The 19,272-nt window shown below is 36.9% G+C and overlaps 3 protein-coding genes across 3 annotated transcripts; 1 reads left to right on the top strand and 2 right to left on the bottom strand.

Annotated features, from left to right (window-relative positions):
- Nucleotides 1-1,303: 1,303 nt before the first annotated feature.
- On the bottom strand, nt 1,304-2,176 carry LOC133839995 (uncharacterized). The gene is made up of 3 exons (XM_062271647.1): nt 2,003-2,176; nt 1,550-1,946; nt 1,304-1,491 (listed from the first exon to the last, which is right to left on the bottom strand). The coding sequence occupies exons 1-3, from the start codon at nt 2,174-2,176 to the stop codon at nt 1,304-1,306; spliced, it is 759 nt and encodes a 252-aa protein (XP_062127631.1).
- A 434-nt stretch (nt 2,177-2,610) lies between these two features.
- LOC133839994 (uncharacterized) lies at nt 2,611-3,566 on the bottom strand. Its single transcript, XM_062271645.1, has 3 exons — nt 3,337-3,566; nt 2,854-3,275; nt 2,611-2,794 (listed from the first exon to the last, which is right to left on the bottom strand). Exons 1-3 carry the CDS (start codon nt 3,493-3,495, stop codon nt 2,611-2,613), a joined length of 765 nt encoding a protein of 254 aa, XP_062127629.1. The 5' UTR covers nt 3,496-3,566.
- Nucleotides 3,567-4,760: 1,194 nt separating this feature from the next.
- On the top strand, nt 4,761-5,730 carry LOC133845827 (uncharacterized). Its single transcript, XM_062280402.1, has 4 exons — nt 4,761-4,879; nt 4,936-5,055; nt 5,113-5,393; nt 5,502-5,730. Exons 1-4 carry the CDS (start codon nt 4,763-4,765, stop codon nt 5,647-5,649), a joined length of 666 nt encoding a protein of 221 aa, XP_062136386.1. The 5' UTR covers nt 4,761-4,762; the 3' UTR covers nt 5,650-5,730.
- Nucleotides 5,731-19,272: the final 13,542 nt, after the last annotated feature.

Raw genomic sequence — 19,272 nt, 5'->3', positions numbered from 1 at the left:
TTAATTACAGCGCGGACATTTGCATTTAAACGCCTATTTGTTAGCCAGACCCAAAGTCGGTGGTGGGTCTTAAGACCCAGTAGCTAATGCCAGCCATGACTCCAACAATAATTATTAAATTAGAAGACAATGCATTGGCCATGACAGAGGCTAAAGACCTGCAAGATGCGTACGTTTTGATAGGTTGAAATAAAACTGAAGAAAAAATTTGAAAACAACACAAAAAAAAAGTTGCGACCACCCGAGCGTAGAGAAAGAGCCCAAAGATGGAGTTTGCCATGAGATGGATATGGAGAGTTTATAAGATGAGGCTGGCACATAAACAGAAAACAAAAAGAGTTATTATGTTCAAATTTGCATAAATTTCACGCTTCACAGTGAAATGATGCAGAGAGGAAGTTGTTAGAATGCCTGGAACGTTGTATAAGATACTCTTACCAATTCATTCCAAAGTATGTAAGACTAATTTCTTAATCACTGTTTGCTGTTCAATGTGTGTGTTCCACCAAGGGAAGTTATCTATTTTCTTCTATTCTAGTTTTCTAATAGATTCCCTAGATAAGGAAGCATCTGGGAAAATGTTCTCAGCAAAAGAATTTAATTACACATTAGAAGTAGTCGTAATGACAATGCAACTCTGTAAATTTATTATCTTCACATACTATCTGACAAGTATATGTTACATTTAATTCATAATTCTAATGAATAATTGATCAAATAATTTAGAAATAATAATAATTCAAGAACTCAATTTACATGTCTAATTAATATTTATAACATTACAATAAAAATTAATACTAGAAAATTTTTAAAAGTACTTTAAAATTACTAACTTATTAAAAGTCAAAACAATTTATTAAGGAATCGTATGATTACAAAATATATACGCAATAGTATTTTTAAAGTATCAAATATACAATTTAAATTAATATTAATTATTGCTTGACAACAATATTTATAAAAATTGTAAAATGAATTATAGAATTCATATATATATATATTCATATATTTTAGATAACTAGCTAAATTAATTTAGACAGAAAAATTTGTCAAATTCGAAGAAATCCAATTGAATTGACAATTTTTTACAACCTCCAAGAAAACAATTCTAAAGAAATATTGGTCATATTATTAACATTAGCTTAGTATAAAATTTAATAAATATTCTTCAAAAATATGTACTATAGAATAGGAATAATAGTTGGTTCTTATTCACGACGATTATAGAAAAATAATTATACTCTCATTTTTAATAAATATATAAATAAATAAATTATTTTTCATTTTAAATGCTTTAAAAACTTTAGCCCAACATTTTGAGAAATTCACTACCCATATGATGCACATCCGTGAAGTGTTCCAACAAAGATTTCTCGCACCTTGGATAAACCGTATCACAACTGACACCCGCATGGCCAAAACGTTCAGCCTGCAGGTAATCGTTATCCGTGTGCTCTGAGAGCGTATCCTTTGAACTAGAAGGACTATAAATATGCAGTTAGTTTATGCGTCTTTAGTGCCATTTAGTGCACTCTACTCACGTTAGGGAGTATGTGCAAAAGTTCTCCCAGCAAACCGTTGCGTTCATCAAACGGCGCTGCAGAACTTTCGCAAATACTTTTCAACACACACTGGCGTCCATTTAGCTTCATGCGTAGAGCAAGATTCTCAAAGCACTGATAGACAGCCCAACGATAACCATCCCAGGGCTTTGTAGAGGCTTCTACGACTCTTGAAGCAACTCCCAATTCCTCGTCAGTCTTTCGTAGCATTTGCTGAAATATGGTGGCATTATCCTTCAGCGATCGATCGTCGATATCGACCACATTCTTTGTTCGTATTTGTTCGGCTCTGTTGGGCAAAAAATACTGCGCCTTGAACACATAACCCGTGGTTATAGACTCAATATCAAGATCGTCTACTGCTATACCGAAACCTGCTATCAACTGCAAGGCGAAGATATTGAATTACAAACTCACTAGAATTCACATTAAATACCCACTTTAAATCTCGCTGGATGACTTCGTGGATAAATTAAAGGCAGCCAACGCGCTTTTCGCACCAACAAATCACTTTCATCATGATGAACGTAACTATAGCTTTCATTGTAAGCGGACACTACAGCCAAACACACTAAGCTCACAGTAAAAAACAAGAAAACATTCCTAAAAGACATTATCCTTTAAATATTCGCACTATAGTTTTGTAGACCGCACAGTTTGAATGTTATTTCTTTACTACACTGTTTGAAATTGGCATGTGATACCTTCTTACTTTCTTTTATTAGAAGTAGCAAAGCGTAGAAAAAGCGAAAGTGCCAAACTGATTAATTAGTTAGACAAATCCACAAATATAAACAGCATCGAGACAAATATTTCGGACGCCACTGTGTGCTCATTTCGACATATGACTAAAATAAATGAGAGTTTCGGTTTTCTAGCTAAAACCGTAAAGTTCGCGTTCTATCAATTAACACCTGACTAGACTGTAAAGACTGTAAGTACACTGAACAAAATTTTAAAGGAAGTACAAGAAAAATACTACAAAATATAAATAGTCTAAAAAATTCCCTTTTCCGAAATAAAAAATAAATCTATCTTCTTTTAGTTACTAATAGTTTATTTTCATTAGCAGATTATCCACATTGTCATATAGTGAGCTAAAGTGTTGCAACAAACTGCGACTGCACTCTTTAAAGACACGGTTACAGCCGGCGCCTGTTTGGCCCACCTTCTCGGCATAATAATACTCATTATCGGCATGCTCCGAAAGCTTATCCACCGACGATGAGGGCCTATAAGCAATTCGTTAACTGAGAGCAGTTCCTAGAACACTGAATAATGTTGAACTTACGTTAAAAGTATGTGAAGTAGTTCGGCAACCAATCCATTGGTGTAGTGGAAAGGCTCCTCAGCAGCTTCACAAATGCTTTTCAGCACACAAATTCGACCCTGATATCCCAGACGCTGTGCCAATCCCTCCAGACCCTTGTACAATGTCCAGCGATAACTGCTAAGCACTTTGTTGGTTCGCATCAGCAGCTTCTTGGTGCTCTTGCCCAGATCATCGGCACCCACGAGAAAGTTCTCAAACATGGGCCGATGGCGACGTGCACCCGTGGAACCAGCTGTGGGCACCTGATTAATGGGCATAGATGTTGGCGTACGCAATGAATCCGGCGTTTCTGGCAACCAATATTCCGCCTTTAGCACATAGCCAGTTGTCACCGCCTCGTAGTCGAGATCCTCCAGTGGTATACCAAAACCGACAACAATCTGATTGAAGATAAAATCAGTTCCAGTCGCGCCGCCATCAATTTAGATTACGATTACGCACCTGGACACGAGTAGGTGATGTTGTTGGAAAGATAAGCCACGGTATGGGAGCTCTTCTACTGCGCTGGTGTTTTGAGAGACTGCCATAATCAGCGACCACAATTGATAACAAACTAGAGACAATGCTCAGATATAGACCACAATTTATTCTCGATTTCATTTTCAATTTGTGTTTTGATAGAATATACAACTGTTGACGACTCGACTTGCGCACGTTGTTAATGCGTTGCCCAGCAGCACGATACTGACTCTCTCAGCATACACAAAATTATAAAGAATTTCAATATAAAATAGAAAGAATTCTATAACGCGTTCTGGCCTCACGCATTTATTGACAAACAAAAGTTAAAAGACGTTGTCTTACTTTAAATCGAAACTACATAGAAAGAATCATGTTGATCTCTTACTTTCTGGCGGCTCCATAGAGAAATGTTACAGATTCCAATAATTAGCACCAACCAATTGACGCTTCCCAGACACACACACACACAGAAACATACATACATTAGACTCTCGAGATGACCAAGTTACTAGGCTAGGTCGGTCATGCGGAAACTGTGTAAAACTTGCATATTCCAGTTTTAGCTAAGCTCGACTTGGTTCTTTCCTCAATTTCATTCATAATTTCTCTCTCCATACAGGGTTGGGCAAAAAATGCACCAAATTTCAGTTTCAATTTTTGAAGAAATTAATGACTATTATAAAGCTATTATTAAAAAAAAAAATAATACTTTTTAAATGCAAAATGATTATTCTATGAAAATTAAACAAAAAAAATGCTGTTTCCCAAATAAAGTTTAGAAAAATGTTTCATTTAAACATTTTTTTAAACATTTTTCAATCAAAATGAAAAATTATATTTTTATATTAATAAATTAAATTATAATAACTTTACATCGCAAATAAGTTTATGAAAGCTGTTATCATTATATAATTATATAGTTTGTACAAATAATTCATAATTTGAATATAATTTAAAATGGAAAATATATTATTCATTCTTAAATTTCTTAATTCCTACGAAAAGGTTGGAAACTTAACACAATACATCTTGCTTTCATTCCTCAAAATTATGCAATTTTAACTAGAACTGTATTTAACCCCATCTAAGATCTTTAATCTTTTATTTAGCGTTGAAAGTACATTTGTTAGAAATTATGTATTCTTTTATTATTTTTGTTAACTCTCAAATATCAGTTATTTACTGTAGTTGCTTATTATTATTGATAACATTATATTGTTCCATTGAACACTCATTAAAGTCGCCACCCTGTAGTTGAGTGCTTCTATTTGTTCACACCTATTAATGTTAGCTAGATGCTTTCTACTGTTGATTCTTCGGTTGCACATGCCAGCTGCAAATTTCCAGAGCTCATGTGCAACTTGCAACTACAAGTGGCAACAGTTGACTACGCGCCTTGCTAGCGATGAGTTCTAACCATTGGCGTTACTTTGACTTCATCCTCTTTGGATTATTATTTCTTTATGCCAGTGTTAAGCTCACAAGTGCTGTGCTGTTCTTTCCTCGTGGCGGTTCCATTGGAGTAACTAAGCCAAGCGATTTGCCACAGAATCCAGATTTAATTACGTGTGCTTTCAGTTATTATCTGCCGTGGCCATTCCCTTGGACCTGACGTATCGCAATGTGTACATGGCATTTAACTTTGAGTCCAACTATGGTTTGCCATCGAATAATTCGTATAATGAGTGGATTGATAGGGTAAGTCAGGAAGGATTTTAATACAATGCACACACAAAACTTTATCACATTTGGCAGTGGGATCTGGATGAGGGATTTCTGGGCATTGGCAGCGATGTGACGCCCATAGATGGACGCAATAATGATAAGGACGACGACAACGATAACCTAGTGAAACGTTCAACTGGACAACCGCCTCGCTTTACGCGTCACGACTTCTATCGCGCGATTGTTAACTATCTGGGTCAGTATGGATACAATGGCAGCGCCTGTTTGCTGCGCACCATCTGCGAAGTGAGCGCCGAGCCGCTGGATGTCCACAACGGCGTATTGGGCAGCATATTCAAAATTCTGTTCATGTAAGTTACTTATTGGAGCAAGCATATGAAGCTAGTGGCTGCCAGAGATGGGCCAGTTCTCGAACTAATTAGTGGCCTTTCACGCCTTTCGCACACACAAAAACACAGGCCAACGACAAGCGCCGCCGAATTGCGACTTCAGCACGTGGATAGCATCTATGAGGCATCCGAGTTGGGCACGCGCGACTCGGACTGTGCTGATTACGTGGCTGGATGTGCACACAGCATGCTGGACATGATAAGCGTTTTGCTCTAAATCTAATGTGTGCATGCCTGCACTTAGAGAATGCATTTCACACCGACTACATTACACTAATGTTCTTGAATGAGACTAGAGGATTCTACAGTTCTACTTTCAATTATTGTTTGCTCATAAATACATACAATACATATGTAAATTATTATTAAAATAAGATTTAAAAAAATAGTAATGCCAACGCACTCTATGAAAACTCAGTTAAACAGAAAGAAATTTCCGATCAATTTTGTCAACTTAATTTAAATATTTATTGCACATATTTTAAGACCAACGACAAAATAAAACTCAACTCAGAATTTCAACATAGAGAACAACTTCGCACTCATAATGAAATTAAAAGTGTTTGCTTTAAAATACTTCAGTAGGAATCTGAACGCAAATAAAATTTACCTAAAAATAACCATGAGTGTAAATGAATATATTTAAATTACAGTTTGTTATTATATTATATAATATATAAAATAGGCATGGGGAGTGTGATTCTTATATAAGTATATGACCTGCTTAATAACTCTAGAAACTCGAGCACAGAAAACCTCAAACTTTTATATTTTATTAAATTTCTTAATATTTATTCTTCATTATCATTATAATTCTCATAATATAACTAAGAATGGTTAGGGTCCCCTGCTCGATTCAACATATACAATTTTGTTAATAACAGTGATACGCAATAGTTGCACTTATTTTCTACAGTGTTTTCCACATATTTTACAATAATAAATGCGAAAATCTGTGGCAATGTTTGCATAACAAGCGAGCGAGCTAAAGAATGAGTACGTCGAGTTGTCCGCCTGCTGCGTGAAATGTTTTAATTTCGCTTAAAGCGCTTAAGACACCACATTCAACATTCAACATCCAACATCCAACATCCACATGCACATTGCCACATATCGCCCTGGCAACAAAAGCAGATGATGTTGATGAGTAGGGTCCTAAGCTGGCCGCAAAGGAATCCGCAAAAAAAAGAAAGAAGTACGAACACAGACAAGGGGATATGTGGTGTTGATGCCTCGCGTTTTGTTCGAGAACAAGGCGAAGAGTTTTGAGCGTCACATCGGTAGTATTTCATTCAGTCCTTCTTGCACTTATCCTCAGTGTTCTGTTTGCAGTGTTTCGCCTCTTTGATCGCTTTTTCCGCTCCGCTTTTGAGCACTCTTTTTGTTTTCTTATTTTTTGTGGTTTAAGGCTGTCAACAATGCTCCTTTTTTTTTATTTAGATTTTATTATTATTATTTTGCTTGTTTGTTGTTTCTTTGATTTGATTTGCCGCCTTAAGGGCACCGAGGCATTGTTGAAGCCAAGACCTTAGGTCTTTGATGGACTGGTGAGAGCGAATTACGCCTTCTTTGATTTCGAGAAGCTATTGAAATCATAATTAGAAGACAAATGCTTCACATTTTGAGGCACAATGGTCTGAAGAACTGCGTTGTTGCAGGGTCTCTAAAACTTAAGTGCCAATAAAGCCAGGGGTTAAACAAAGATCAGTGAAGCTGAAAGCTAAGCAAGCTAGTTTGAGTTGGAAAAAAGTAATATACAAATAAATATGAGAAAGCCAACTAAAAACTGAAATTGAAATAGCGAATTTAATGTGCAATTAAAAACTACTGACATAAATTACTTGAAATAAGAAAATCTGTTAATTTATAACTATTTAACTGATCTGCGACAATATCTGAGCCTGCTGAGAGCTATAACAGAATTGTAGATACACGCCTTGCGGACTATAAAAATCACACTTTGAATGCATTCTTCTAGTCACATTTACGACTTTATTTTGTTGCTCCACTGCGCTGATTTATGACATAGTATTTCAGGACTTGCATAAAACATTTTAATTGACTTGTCAAAAAGGCAGGTGGCTGCCCATTCAGATGGGGCATGCCACAGCCGCAGACACTTCCTGTGGGGAATTGGTTTCTTTTGTGGTTGTAAGTTCTGGGGCTGATACAAATTGATTTGTAATTAGTTGCAGTTGCAGTCAACAGTATGATTAACTTGGCAGTCGGACTAGCCTCCAAGTCAGTCAAGCGAGAATACCGCAGAAGTATAAAAAAAAATTAAATGCAAACCAGACAAAGTCTAAGGTTTCAAACCAGATGTGCGCAGGCGTGGACGTGCCTCAAGGAATTACATATCCACTTGAGCATTGCTTGGCATAAATTACTCTAAAGGTCTGCATTATCCTTAGCAATTGACAGTTCCTTTAAGTAGTATACGCTCAATGACAGATGAGGGCGTAAATGCGACTTGTAAACGCGTCTGTTTGAGGCTCCTGTGGTTCACCCAAACCCAACAAGCATATGTCAACAAATGTTGTGGAGTATCTCTAACATATCATAGCACACAAACTATATACGTACTTTAGCATAATACTCTCTGGCAGTTGACAGTTGGGCACAGTTCGTGTCATAAATAAGTGGACGGATAAGTGTATTAGTATCTCGATTTCAAACAACACTCTTTCTCTCTCTCTCCCTCTCACTCGCATTGATTGTTTATTTGCAGAAATTCCACTAGTCAGTTATTAAATTAGACTTTAATCTACTTTGACACGCGCATATGAACATTAATTGAATTCACAAATGAGCAGTTTATATGAAATTTATAAATTAACTAATTACCGTGTCGGTTTTATTATTGTTATTATTATTATCATTGTTGCTGTTGCTTGTTGCTGTTGCTGTTGCTATCGCAACGCTTTTACACGCCCCAACAATTGGATTAAGTGCATAAAATGAAATGGCATTTAAAATGCCGCTTTTAATAAAAACTCATTGCAAGCAATCCATTTTACTGTTTGCGGATTTTCAGGTTTATTTTAATTAAGTTAATGAAATGTTTTTACGTGTTTGTGGCGAGAGTGTGTGTGTAAGTGTGTGAGTGTGTGTGCACACAATGATGTGCTTTTCAATGGTTTTGGTTAACCAGAAAGATTAGGCCTACAAATTGTTTGAGCTGTAGATATTAATTAATAACTATAATTATTTATAACTTTGATGCTGGATTAAGAAGTACAGAATCAAAGCTGGGCAACCAAAGGCATTGTTTCATTATAAAAATTTCTAATTCCAAAAAAAAGCTGCGAGCAATAAAAATTTAAAAAAGTTATTCAAAGTAATACCAAACATAAGGAAGTATAATTATAAATACCTGCAAGTTGTTTCAAAAATAGCTGATAAAAATCATTTACAACCTGCGTTATGCTTTACAATTTATTTATTGCGTATCCATCTTCATCAAATATATTCTCTCCCATGAATGTTTCGATTAGTTTCATTTGAGTGAACTATCTAAGAATCTTAACTATCTTCCGCATATGAGCGTATCAAATTTTGATGAGAAATTCTACAGCGTCTAATCATTAGCTGTTGTCACTGTTCCCACCAAGTTATTCTTCGTCAAGTCTTGACTCGCAGGCTTCCTTCCTTGTGCTTATCGCTAACATCAACACCTAACTTCACCTGCTTAATCAAAAGTCATCATTTAGTTTGCATAATTCAAATAAAAAAAAAGGTCACATCCAAGACATCATCATTCATATTCATGTATGTCATAGGAAAAACTGCCCCATAATTTTCATTGCACCAACAACTCGCACTGCATTTATAATTTGATCGATTGCAGCGTTTCCAAACTGCTTTGACATTAATTGACTCCAAATATGCACAAGCGCATGAAATTATGAAAATCTTATTAAAGTCAACCAGCCAGGCAAGCACTGAACGCGCCTTTTGTTGGATTTTTCGGGTACAGGAATAAAAATATGGAAACGAAGAAAAACGAACAGAATTCACCGGGCAAACTTCATAAATGCTAATGTGGCTGGCTGCCTTGACGGGCCAGGCTAAGAAATGATTGATGGACTTAGTCGAGGCGATGAAAAAAAACTTTGGTAGATTCGTCTTCTTCTGCTTTCTGCTTGTCGGAGTTTGAGGTTTCTATTTACAATTGAGTGCAAAATTATGCGGTGCACACCTCTAACGCACAACTGCAAAAGGGATCAATTTCCCGTAAAGAGAAAGAAAATAAAATAAAAACCGCCTTAGGCCCAAAAATATTTCACCTTTTACCTTTGAGGCGTCTTTCGGCAACTCTCCCTGAGCCAATTTAATCCCCACGGCTTAGACACAACGAGCTAGGCTTAAGCGCCTTAACGCATGTTGCAATATGTGTTTACTAGAACCTAACATAGATTTAGCTATTATACTTCAGGGGCCGGATTGCAAATATTTTGAGGTTGCCGCCTTTATTTGCAATTTTGTTCCGTAAGAGCGGATTTCGCAATGATCTAAGGACAGGAAGAAAAACATGTTAAGCCAATATCTTTTGAGATTTGTGGGTGGATTTTTTTGAATGACATCTAATTTCAATAAGTTTCCTTAGAAATTGTTATCCAATTTTATTTGATAACATTAAAAATCTTAGGAAGAGAATTTTGAGACTATCTAAAGTCTATGCAATCTTGAATCATAGGACACACACTACACTAAAGATTCTATATTGATACCCAATTTTAAGTTATAAAATTCAGAACTCTGAAAATATAACTTATTTTGAATACAAATAATAAACAATTTTATTATTCTAAGGAAATTTTCAAATCTAAGGCAGCCATTAAAACAATCTTAAAAATAAACCCTAGCAATTCAATATTGTAATCCAAATTTATTTGACAAAATTAAAAATTCTAAAAATGCATTTTTCAGGATAACAGTCTATCATAATCGACAACAAAATACTGCAATATAGTTTCCAATTTTAAGGATTTTTCCATTATTTTTAACAAAGTTTCATGTCATAAGAACTCACAGGGAATACTTTCTAATGGCTAGATACTTTTGTAAATGAATTTATTGCTTTGCAGATGCTACACCCAAAAATTATACTAATGCTCATAATATGTACTAACTTCTGATTTAGTAAGTGGGCTGCATTTTGTACTACACTATACATATTACTCAGCCAATCCACACATGAAAACCAATTTGCTTTTTGCTCGCACGAATGTCTAGAGGCCGAGAATAAATGTATTCTCGACTCTTTTGTACATTATTCGTATCAGACAAACTGTCTAGAGGTTCCTGCCTGGCAGCTTTTGTTTGGGGATCGAGTGCGTGTGGCGCCCGTAAAAAGCATTTTGTGTAAATGCGGCGCAAACAAGCTCGAGACTAATTACAGCAAAAGATAACACCAAAAAGCAAACCGCACCAGGATAATAATCTAAGCAAATTTATCAACAGCAGTCGAAACGACGAACGCACACAAAAACACACACGCACTTCAAGATTCAAATGGAAATGCCCATGTGGGTGTGCACAACAACAACAACAACAACAACAACAAGAACAACAACAACAACAACATAAAGCAACAAGCAACAACAAAAAAGGCAGCAAGAAATAAAAATAAAAGGCAACATAAAAATATATAAGCCTGGTGCTTTGCATGTGTGTGCAACGCAAGAAGACATAGAACACAAAAGGATACAAGTGAAAAATTATGCGATAGAGACTCGTACTTGGTAACAGACAAAAAGCAAACAAACGCCAGGCTACGAATAGGCCAAAGGGCAGGCCAAGCATTCAGTTCAGTTGTTTGTTAAGTGTGAACTTGAAGCAAAAACAAGCCACGTGCCGCAGGCCAACAAAAAGGACGTATGTATCAAGCTCACGAGCTGGCAACCAAGAGTGTTGGAAAACGAGAGAAAAATACAAACCTACGTTTCAAATACCTAAAATAAATACCCTCTAAGTATAAAAAGTGGAAATATGAACGTGAAATTTTAAATTTATATTTATTTTAAAATGATCAGCAGTGATCTTAGCGATGAAATTGACATTCCTTTTTATAATGAGCTGAATACAACGAATATAACGAGTATACATATATTATACATTATATTATTTTATTATTATTTATTATTATTTTACTCAAAAAAGAAAAGAATGCTGTTGTAGAAAATTAAATATTAATTATTAATATTAATTAAATATTATCGGTTTCTTTATTTTAAGAAGTACAAAGATTTTGAAACAATTAACTGTTTTAAAATAAAAAAAATGGAATAATCTCTTTAATTCTACACAAGTACCGCAATGCCAAACTGTTGTCACATCCAATCCAACAAAGTGATTGTACCCTTGGCAATAAGGGAAGCATTGATATGACTACCAAATCGCATGTTACTTGAGTAAATCAAGAAAAATTTGTTTTCCACATAAATAACTGGAGGGGCCTGAAATGCGAGGAGGCCTCGGTGTAATATACGTGTACGAGTCTCGCCGCCTGACAGTCTGGCAGCCACCTTATTTGACCCCGGTCGGAGCGTAACAGCTTTTTAGCATAAATTTCGAGTAACACGGCAGGAAGTCGTCGTGCGTCAGTTTGCTTGCCACAATTTCCATTAGCGCGAAGTGAAGCCAAGCGCCACACACACACACATACATGCATACATACATATGTGACGTTGCACAGAACGTTTGACATTTTAAGGAGCGCCAAGCGAGTAAGACCCACAGGTAAACCCCAGAAGTCATGCCGTACCCAGTTTAACTAAACTCGACTCGACTCCGCCCGGGTTCTGACTGACATGTCAACTGTGTGTTTAGCACGCACAATTTGAGGTAAAATTCTCAAAGGCAAAATGAATATATAAACGATGGACTAGCGTTAAATACACATAAGTGAATAGCGTGGCCAAAGAGCAAACAAAATGCAGAACGAACCTGCAGAACGATGCCAGTCACCAGTTCCAAGTCCCAATGCTCAGCTCTCAAACAGTTTACCCCCAAACAGCAAGCAATATCCTTGCTGCTCCCCTTGCACACAAGCACACACACACCTGTGGGAAGCTCTCAAATTTCAATGCAATGTTGAAATAGAAATTAAATGCCAGACCGCATTTTAGACTAATGCCAAAAATTGCGCGCTACCAACGTGTTCTCGTATCGACTTACAGCATCCCTCCTCTTTACGAGTTTTCCACTCTTCCTGCTGCTGCTAGTTACTGCTCCTCTTCCCTTCTAAAGGGACAGGTATCCCTAGTGTGTGTGTGTATATGGCAGGCAGCCTAAATCAACCACAACATATACACCTACTTCCTCTGTGCAGAGCTATGTCACATGAGACGCTTGCCAAAATACAAAAATTGAATACACCCGAGCACCAAGCACCGTTGAACTCGAGCCCTAACCACAATGCCAAGGAAGTGGCTGTGACAGTGACAGTTCCTGTTGCAGGAACAGGAACAACCCAACACTTAGTTTCGGAAATGGCTCATAGCTGAATTACCTCTTGATGTATCTCTGATAGATAGCTGTTAGTCTGTGGCCTGAAACTCCTCATCGGTCTCTTCCTCTGCGTTGGCTAAGTGTTTTTGAATTTGCAATGCACAAAGGTCCTTTTGGCATGTGCAAAATTTTGATGGTTTCTCGATAAGTTACCAAAGCGATTATAAACGATTCGATTTTGTCAAAGGCAAATGGTAAATTGAGTGCATGCAGGCATTGAACCTAAGCCTGCAAAACCTAAGTCATCAAACTAAACAAAGAGAAGAGTTAAACTGAAAATCAGCCATGAGATAAGGTAAGATAAGTGCACTGAACTGATGCTAAGAGAGGGAAATGGGTCCGAAAAAAGTCGACTCTCAGAAAAAAGGGCTTAAAAAATATGAGTATACTTTTATTTGTCATTTTCGATTAGGTTTTGAAGGACAAAATGATGAGGATAATATATATTAAAAGTTTATACTGAATATTAAGAATGGTTTTTACTTTTCATTAATAACACATACATTATTATTCAAAATATCTGCTATTATATATGAGCATGGAAATTCTAATGCTGAGAGAAAGAAGTGCGGAAATAAATATATAGATACTTTCATAAAGAAACATATGTATTATGATAATGTTAGAAAAATATATGTATATTCTTATTTAATATTTTTGATTAATTTCTAATGTGAATTCTATGGAACTGAGTGAAAGTATACAAAGAGAATCGAGCAAAGAAAAATGTAGATCCTTTTACAAAGAAAAATATTTGTATAATGTTGGAAAAATCTCAATATGCTTTTAAATACTATTTCAGCTTAATTTCTAATCAATAAATTTAGCAGTATATTTCACTTTACAGTGTCATTACTTTTAGGAAATTTCATAATTGAAATATAAACGTAAAATTCTACAATTACTTACGAATTGTGTTAACCAACATGTGAATTCTAGAGAAATCGTTAATCAAGCGCCAAACGCACTCGCAAACTCTGAAGAATTTTCCACGTATTTTCAGCTGTCAAATCATTCCCAATCGCACAAATCAAACGTTGTTCTACTTGGGAACTACTTTTGGACAGCGAGCGACCAACATTAATAACGCTTCAGTAGCGCCGCTCGATTGACAATAGAGAACCGGGCTTGGAATCCAGAACAAAACGACGCAAAGCCAATGCCGATGCCGATGCCGATGCTTTTCAATAAAAGTTCCGACAAAGGCAGCCAAAACAATTGAACGCTGCACAAAAGAGGCACAAAATTACAGCACACCGTTGAGTCCATGCATTTGATTACGTGGAAGCAGTGCAAAAGGACCCTGGACACTGGACGCTGAACATTTTTCGGCAGAGTTGTGAGTCTGCATTGCGAGTCCTGCCCATTGCATTTGTCATGCGTGCAAAGGAAGACAGAACAAGAGAGAGAGAGACGCATGAAGAGTCCTGGACACAAGGCACATGCATTTCGCAAGTTGGACCGAGTCGAACAATTAGTCCACGCCCTTGAGCATTTTTACACCTGGTAATTGCTCCACAAAACGATGTGTAATTTTTCTTTAACGAATCTCAAATGACTTTTGGCATTGACCCTTGGCCGCATTGTTCACCAATGTTGACCACATGAAGAAGACGATGATGCTGTGAGGAACTCTAAAAACATTCGCATTACTTTATTTAAGCATTTTGGAGACATTTATGACCTTGGGTGCAGTTTCTTTTGGGTTGATTTTGATTAATGCTTCGTCCTGCCACAATGCTCTGGCAATTGGGTTTTGTTTCTATTGAGGCATTGTGCAGCTGTAGGCGTTCTGAACTGATCTCTTTGTCGGCAGAGCACCTTTCTTTACACCTTGAGACAATCGTCGTAAATGCATTTACAATGAGCTGACTTTTGTGAAGATATTGTTCCAAGGAATTGGCGGCCCTTTTACAACAATGTGCGTATTTGGCCAGCTGAAAAATTGGGTCAGTATGATTTAAACAAAATGAGTTTAAGTGCTGTTTGTGCGTGTATTATAATAAGCACTGTGCAAAACTTTTACCCATTCAACTGATGGCTTTTCAATAAACCATTCAGCTAAATCGCTGTGCCATCAGCTTGATGACGACACAACCTCATTATGGACCACTTTCCGGGCCCAATTAGTGAGAGTCGTCGATGGCGATGGTGAGTTGTGCGAGTGGCGAGTGGCGCAAGTGATCTTAAATTCAATTTAAAATGCATCAGCCTGTTTACCGTAATAATATCAACACATTTATGGATGCCTGCCTGCTCGCAGTTTAATCTTATAAATATCCACAATATCACCCTCAAGCGCTTCTCCATTCGATTGATGCGTTTGCCCATTTGTCCGTATCCAGGCTTGCGACCAAGTCGCTGGCGCACAGTCCACAGGCCAGAGCCAGAGCCAGGACCAGTTTCAGTTTCAGTTTAAGCTCTTCTCTCTCTTTCACAGATGCACCAGGTGCAATACTTTAATGAGCTTTTGTTGTTGCTGCCGCTGCTGTTGCCTTTGCTGTTGCTGTTGCTGCTGCTGTCGAGCTTAACAAGTGACCGACGTCGTCTGCGCCTGCGGCTGCTGCGTTTTTCTGCGTGACTGCAGCTTAAATAAATTTCAACTTGGCACTTTTTTGCGTGCAATGCCAAGGATTTTTTTCAGCGGAACAGCTGCTTATACCCTGTTTCAGAGGGAACTCAAAGGGAGGCTGAATTAAGTCGATGCGCAGTAGCAGAGAAACTCCAAAATCAGAGTTGGAGACAAAAATACTCAAAGATCTAAATAACTTTTTAGTAAGTTAAAGATAGCAATTATAATCTTCTTTTCAATTCAATTTATTATATGAATTAGTATATTTAAGAGCAGTGCCAAATGCATTCAGAAATATTGTTAGTTAAGATTACACTTGAAGGCGATATAAAACCAGAATTTATAATACCAAAAAAAAGATTGCAGCTCTTAGAAGGAGTTTCTCAACATCGAGTTAACTTTTGCAATTTATTTCGAAATAAGAATTATGATGCACTGATCTTAGGTTTTCATCTTGAAGTTAGGTATGAGCAATCAGACAGACTTTTAGGTTATGGAAAACCGAATTATTTGTATGTGGTTAATACATTTATTTAACTGAAAACTATAACTATATATAACTATAATTATTTAACTAATAACTATAACTATCCTTTTAAATTTTCGATAAAAATCCAATCCCCAATTATAGAGCATCTCGCAGTCGAGTTTTCAATCTTACAGCTTCTCAGTTGCATATTATTTATGATAAGGTCTGGCTTGAATTTTTATTTTGTAGCTGTTTTGGCCGGCGCAGTTCATGTTGTTAACTGATATTTTTGCATGCCAGACAAAAATGCTGTGCTCCGAGTGTTGTGTGCTGTGTGCTGTATGTTGTGTGCTGTACTCGTACCTGTGCGCATCTGTTATCCTGACAGCAGGCAGGTGGGATGAGGCGAGTTGATGTGCAGTGAGTCCTGTCGGAGTCGCTGTCGCAGCTTGCTGCTCGCACGCTGGAGAGGTAATCGATCTCTTGTGGTTTATTTACATCCGTTATTGAAATTCGCCTTTTTGCCATTGTTGTTGTTGTTGTTGTTGTTGTTGTTGCTGCTGTTGCTGATTTCGGTTGCCTTTGTTTTATGAATTGGCTTTGTAGTCCTTGCGCTTTATTGTTGTTGCTGTTCTTGGTGTATTGATGACAATTGCAGTTCAATGTGCAGCTGGGCTCCGTTTACATCCGGTGAGCGGCGCTTTTTAGCAGCAGATTTTTTTTCTTCCGCTCTTATTAGTTTATATTGCAGCCGGCGGAAGTAAACCACATCCCAATTGCTTTCATATTTATATCGATATTAGTGTACTGATAAATATGCCAATAAAGCGAGCGTCTAATTTGTGTACAATGAGTATGAGTATTAAACTTTTTCTAAAAACCAATCTATATTACATTTATATAACATATAATACATACACTTCTTTCCTTTTTTCACATTCTCACCAACTACATTATGCAACCCTCACCTGTCCTTGCACATATTACCATCTCCTTGCATAATCTATACAATTTCACCAGCAATTCCAAATTATATGTCTGCTGAGAGCGCAGGGGCGAGAAATTCACCTGTCCACACGGATTTCTAACTTTTAATACATAAATTAATGCTTTAAGCAAAACACAAAAGCAATCCACGACATTAAAAAGATAAAGACCTGCACACACAGTCCAGGTATGCATTCAGATTCCACCTGCAGTTGAACAACATTTCAAAAGCAACATATAATAATCCCATCAACATTTTTAGATACGCTTTGCAAATGAATTGTACCGCGGCCGCGTTCAATAAGTGAGCGGCAAAGGCGACCAAAAACTAAACTCAAGCTGACCAGAGAAGCGGGAACGATAATGGGAATGGGTGCGGGAGCGGGAACAAGATCAAGAACGGGCCACAAAGCGTGGATAATAATAATGTGGAACCGAAAATGAGCTGGGATCGGTCAGGACTGACGACTGGCAACCGGCGACTGGCGACGACTTCCACTTCGACTACAGACTGTGAAGTTCTGCATTTGCACCTGCAACGGTTGCTGCAGAAATTTTGATGAGCCGTGCGTGGCTTATAATTAAATTGAAGTTGTAGATACAATTTGATATCAGCGCCGTTGCGCTACATAAAACTTACATATGTTGGAATGTTCACATGTATGGATGTCGGTTAAAAATTGTATAATAATGGCTAAGCGCGAGTTTTAAATGCCTTTGCCCTGGCATTTACATTTCTCGCGATGGTTTAATGTGAAAGGAACTAAAAAGGAAGATGCCGAAAACACACACTCATAAATGTCGTAATACTTGAACAAACTGTAACACAGCGTAGTAAATTACCTTCTTTTTCACACAATACTAAATGCGTGAAAGCATAAAATATATTAAAAGGTATTATCCACCCTCCCTCTTCTTATTTTTAACGTTTTGGTTCTAACAGTGAATACTTTTAATTATTTTTACTATCTGTAATAGTTATGGATAAGAATAGTTATATCTCAGTATTTAAATTAACGTGTTTTCATACAATACTGAAATAAAATATACTAAGTATTATCTGTCCTGCTTCAGCTGGATCATTAAATACATTTAATGACTCTAACAATCAGTAATAGCTTTGCTTAGTATTGTGGATAAGAAAATATCTCAACGTTTAAAGTGCTCTTCGAATTGTTATGGAAATTCAAAACTCAACTTTTTTACATTTTTAAAAAATGTACAAATTCTATATTAAAATACCTCAAGTAATTTGATCATTTTTAAGCTAAAATTTAATGAAAAATTAAAAAAAAAATGTTAAAAAAGTAAATAAACATATCTTTTATATACACATACTATATATTGTAAGTTATAAGTATGTATGTACATATTTAACTATTTTCTATAACAATACCATAGTTTTGAATGCAGCCGAAACTCTTTTATACCCACGCCATAAGCAGATCGATCTCTCCAAGCAATCTCAAGCCACTCAACAATTGAGTCGTTGTCATTTCTATTATAGAGTTCATTTGACAGCTTATTTCGTTGCCTTACATTTGCATTATTATTTTTCGCAGAGAGAAAAAACTGCAAATTTAATGTGCACCTCAGTCGAAAATAAAGCAAAAAAAAACTGCATATAAATGCCGTTGTCATTGTCGAATAAATCAAAATTCACACACAAGCTCTCTTGGCCCAGTCGCGATTGTATGCAGAAAAAAAAAATCGAAACAAAAAAGATGAAATAAAGAAAAAATTCCGCAGGTGGCCACAAACCAGCGGCAGCCGGACATTTGTCCGCTCAACGTTTCAAGTGTTTGTCTTTGCATCCAGTTGGACAAATTTACATGCGCGCCTTGCACACAATGAGACAGCAGCGACAGCGGCTGCGGCAGCAGGTAGGCCCGGTTGGGCCTTCGAGTCTGGTCTGGACACTGTGGACAATGGCCACACGTCGATATTCAAATAGTTTTTACATTTTCTTTTCATGTGCGTTATGTTGGCTTTGTTGTTGTGCTCTGCCTTGAGCACTGACAAGGCACACACACTTTTGGCACATTAAACGAACTGGGTAAATATGTTTTAAATGAGAAAAAAGGGAAAAAAAAGAAACTTGTACTCGTAAAGGATGCTTCATCGTGTGATTTCCGCTTTTGTAATGGTCATTATCCTTTATGCGTTTGTGTGACAAACGGGCTGTACACAGCTGTAGGACAATTCGACTGATTCTCTGTGTGGGTGTCCTTCCTATTGTTAAAAATATTTTGTAATTAAAGTAAGGTGGCCTTAAGCCCTGTGAGAGAGAGAATCAATCA

The sequence above is a fragment of the Drosophila sulfurigaster genome, chromosome 3 (genome assembly GCF_023558435.1).
Source record: "Drosophila sulfurigaster albostrigata strain 15112-1811.04 chromosome 3, ASM2355843v2, whole genome shotgun sequence".
Lineage (NCBI taxonomy): Eukaryota > Metazoa > Arthropoda > Insecta > Diptera > Drosophilidae > Drosophila > Drosophila sulfurigaster.
The sequence above is the reverse complement of the archived record's forward strand: the minus strand, read 5'-3'. Positions and strand labels throughout refer to the sequence as shown.

What these genes read in the sequence shown, in the direction of transcription:
- LOC133839995 (XM_062271647.1), bottom strand. Translation starts at nt 2,176, where the DNA reads ATGTCTTTTAGGAATGTTTTCTTGTTTTTTACTGTGAGCTTAGTGTGT. An exon ending in GTCATCCAGCGAGATTTAAA is followed by an intron (nt 1,947 to 2,002) that starts GTGGGTATTTAA and finishes TTCGCCTTGCAG; the next exon opens with TTGATAGCAGGTTTCGGTAT. An exon ending in GGGAGAACTTTTGCACATAC is followed by an intron (nt 1,492 to 1,549) that starts TCCCTAACGTGA and finishes ACTAACTGCATA; the next exon opens with TTTATAGTCCTTCTAGTTCA.
- LOC133839994 (XM_062271645.1), bottom strand. Translation starts at nt 3,495, where the DNA reads ATGAAATCGAGAATAAATTGTGGTCTATATCTGAGCATTGTCTCTAGT. An exon ending in CATCACCTACTCGTGTCCAG is followed by an intron (nt 3,276 to 3,336) that starts GTGCGTAATCGT and finishes ATCTTCAATCAG; the next exon opens with ATTGTTGTCGGTTTTGGTAT. An exon ending in CTACTTCACATACTTTTAAC is followed by an intron (nt 2,795 to 2,853) that starts GTAAGTTCAACA and finishes AATTGCTTATAG; the next exon opens with GCCCTCATCGTCGGTGGATA.
- LOC133845827 (XM_062280402.1), top strand. Translation starts at nt 4,763, where the DNA reads ATGAGTTCTAACCATTGGCGTTACTTTGACTTCATCCTCTTTGGATTA. An exon ending in CTCGTGGCGGTTCCATTGGA is followed by an intron (nt 4,880 to 4,935) that starts GTAACTAAGCCA and finishes GTGTGCTTTCAG; the next exon opens with TTATTATCTGCCGTGGCCAT. An exon ending in ATATTCAAAATTCTGTTCAT is followed by an intron (nt 5,394 to 5,501) that starts GTAAGTTACTTA and finishes ACAAAAACACAG; the next exon opens with GCCAACGACAAGCGCCGCCG.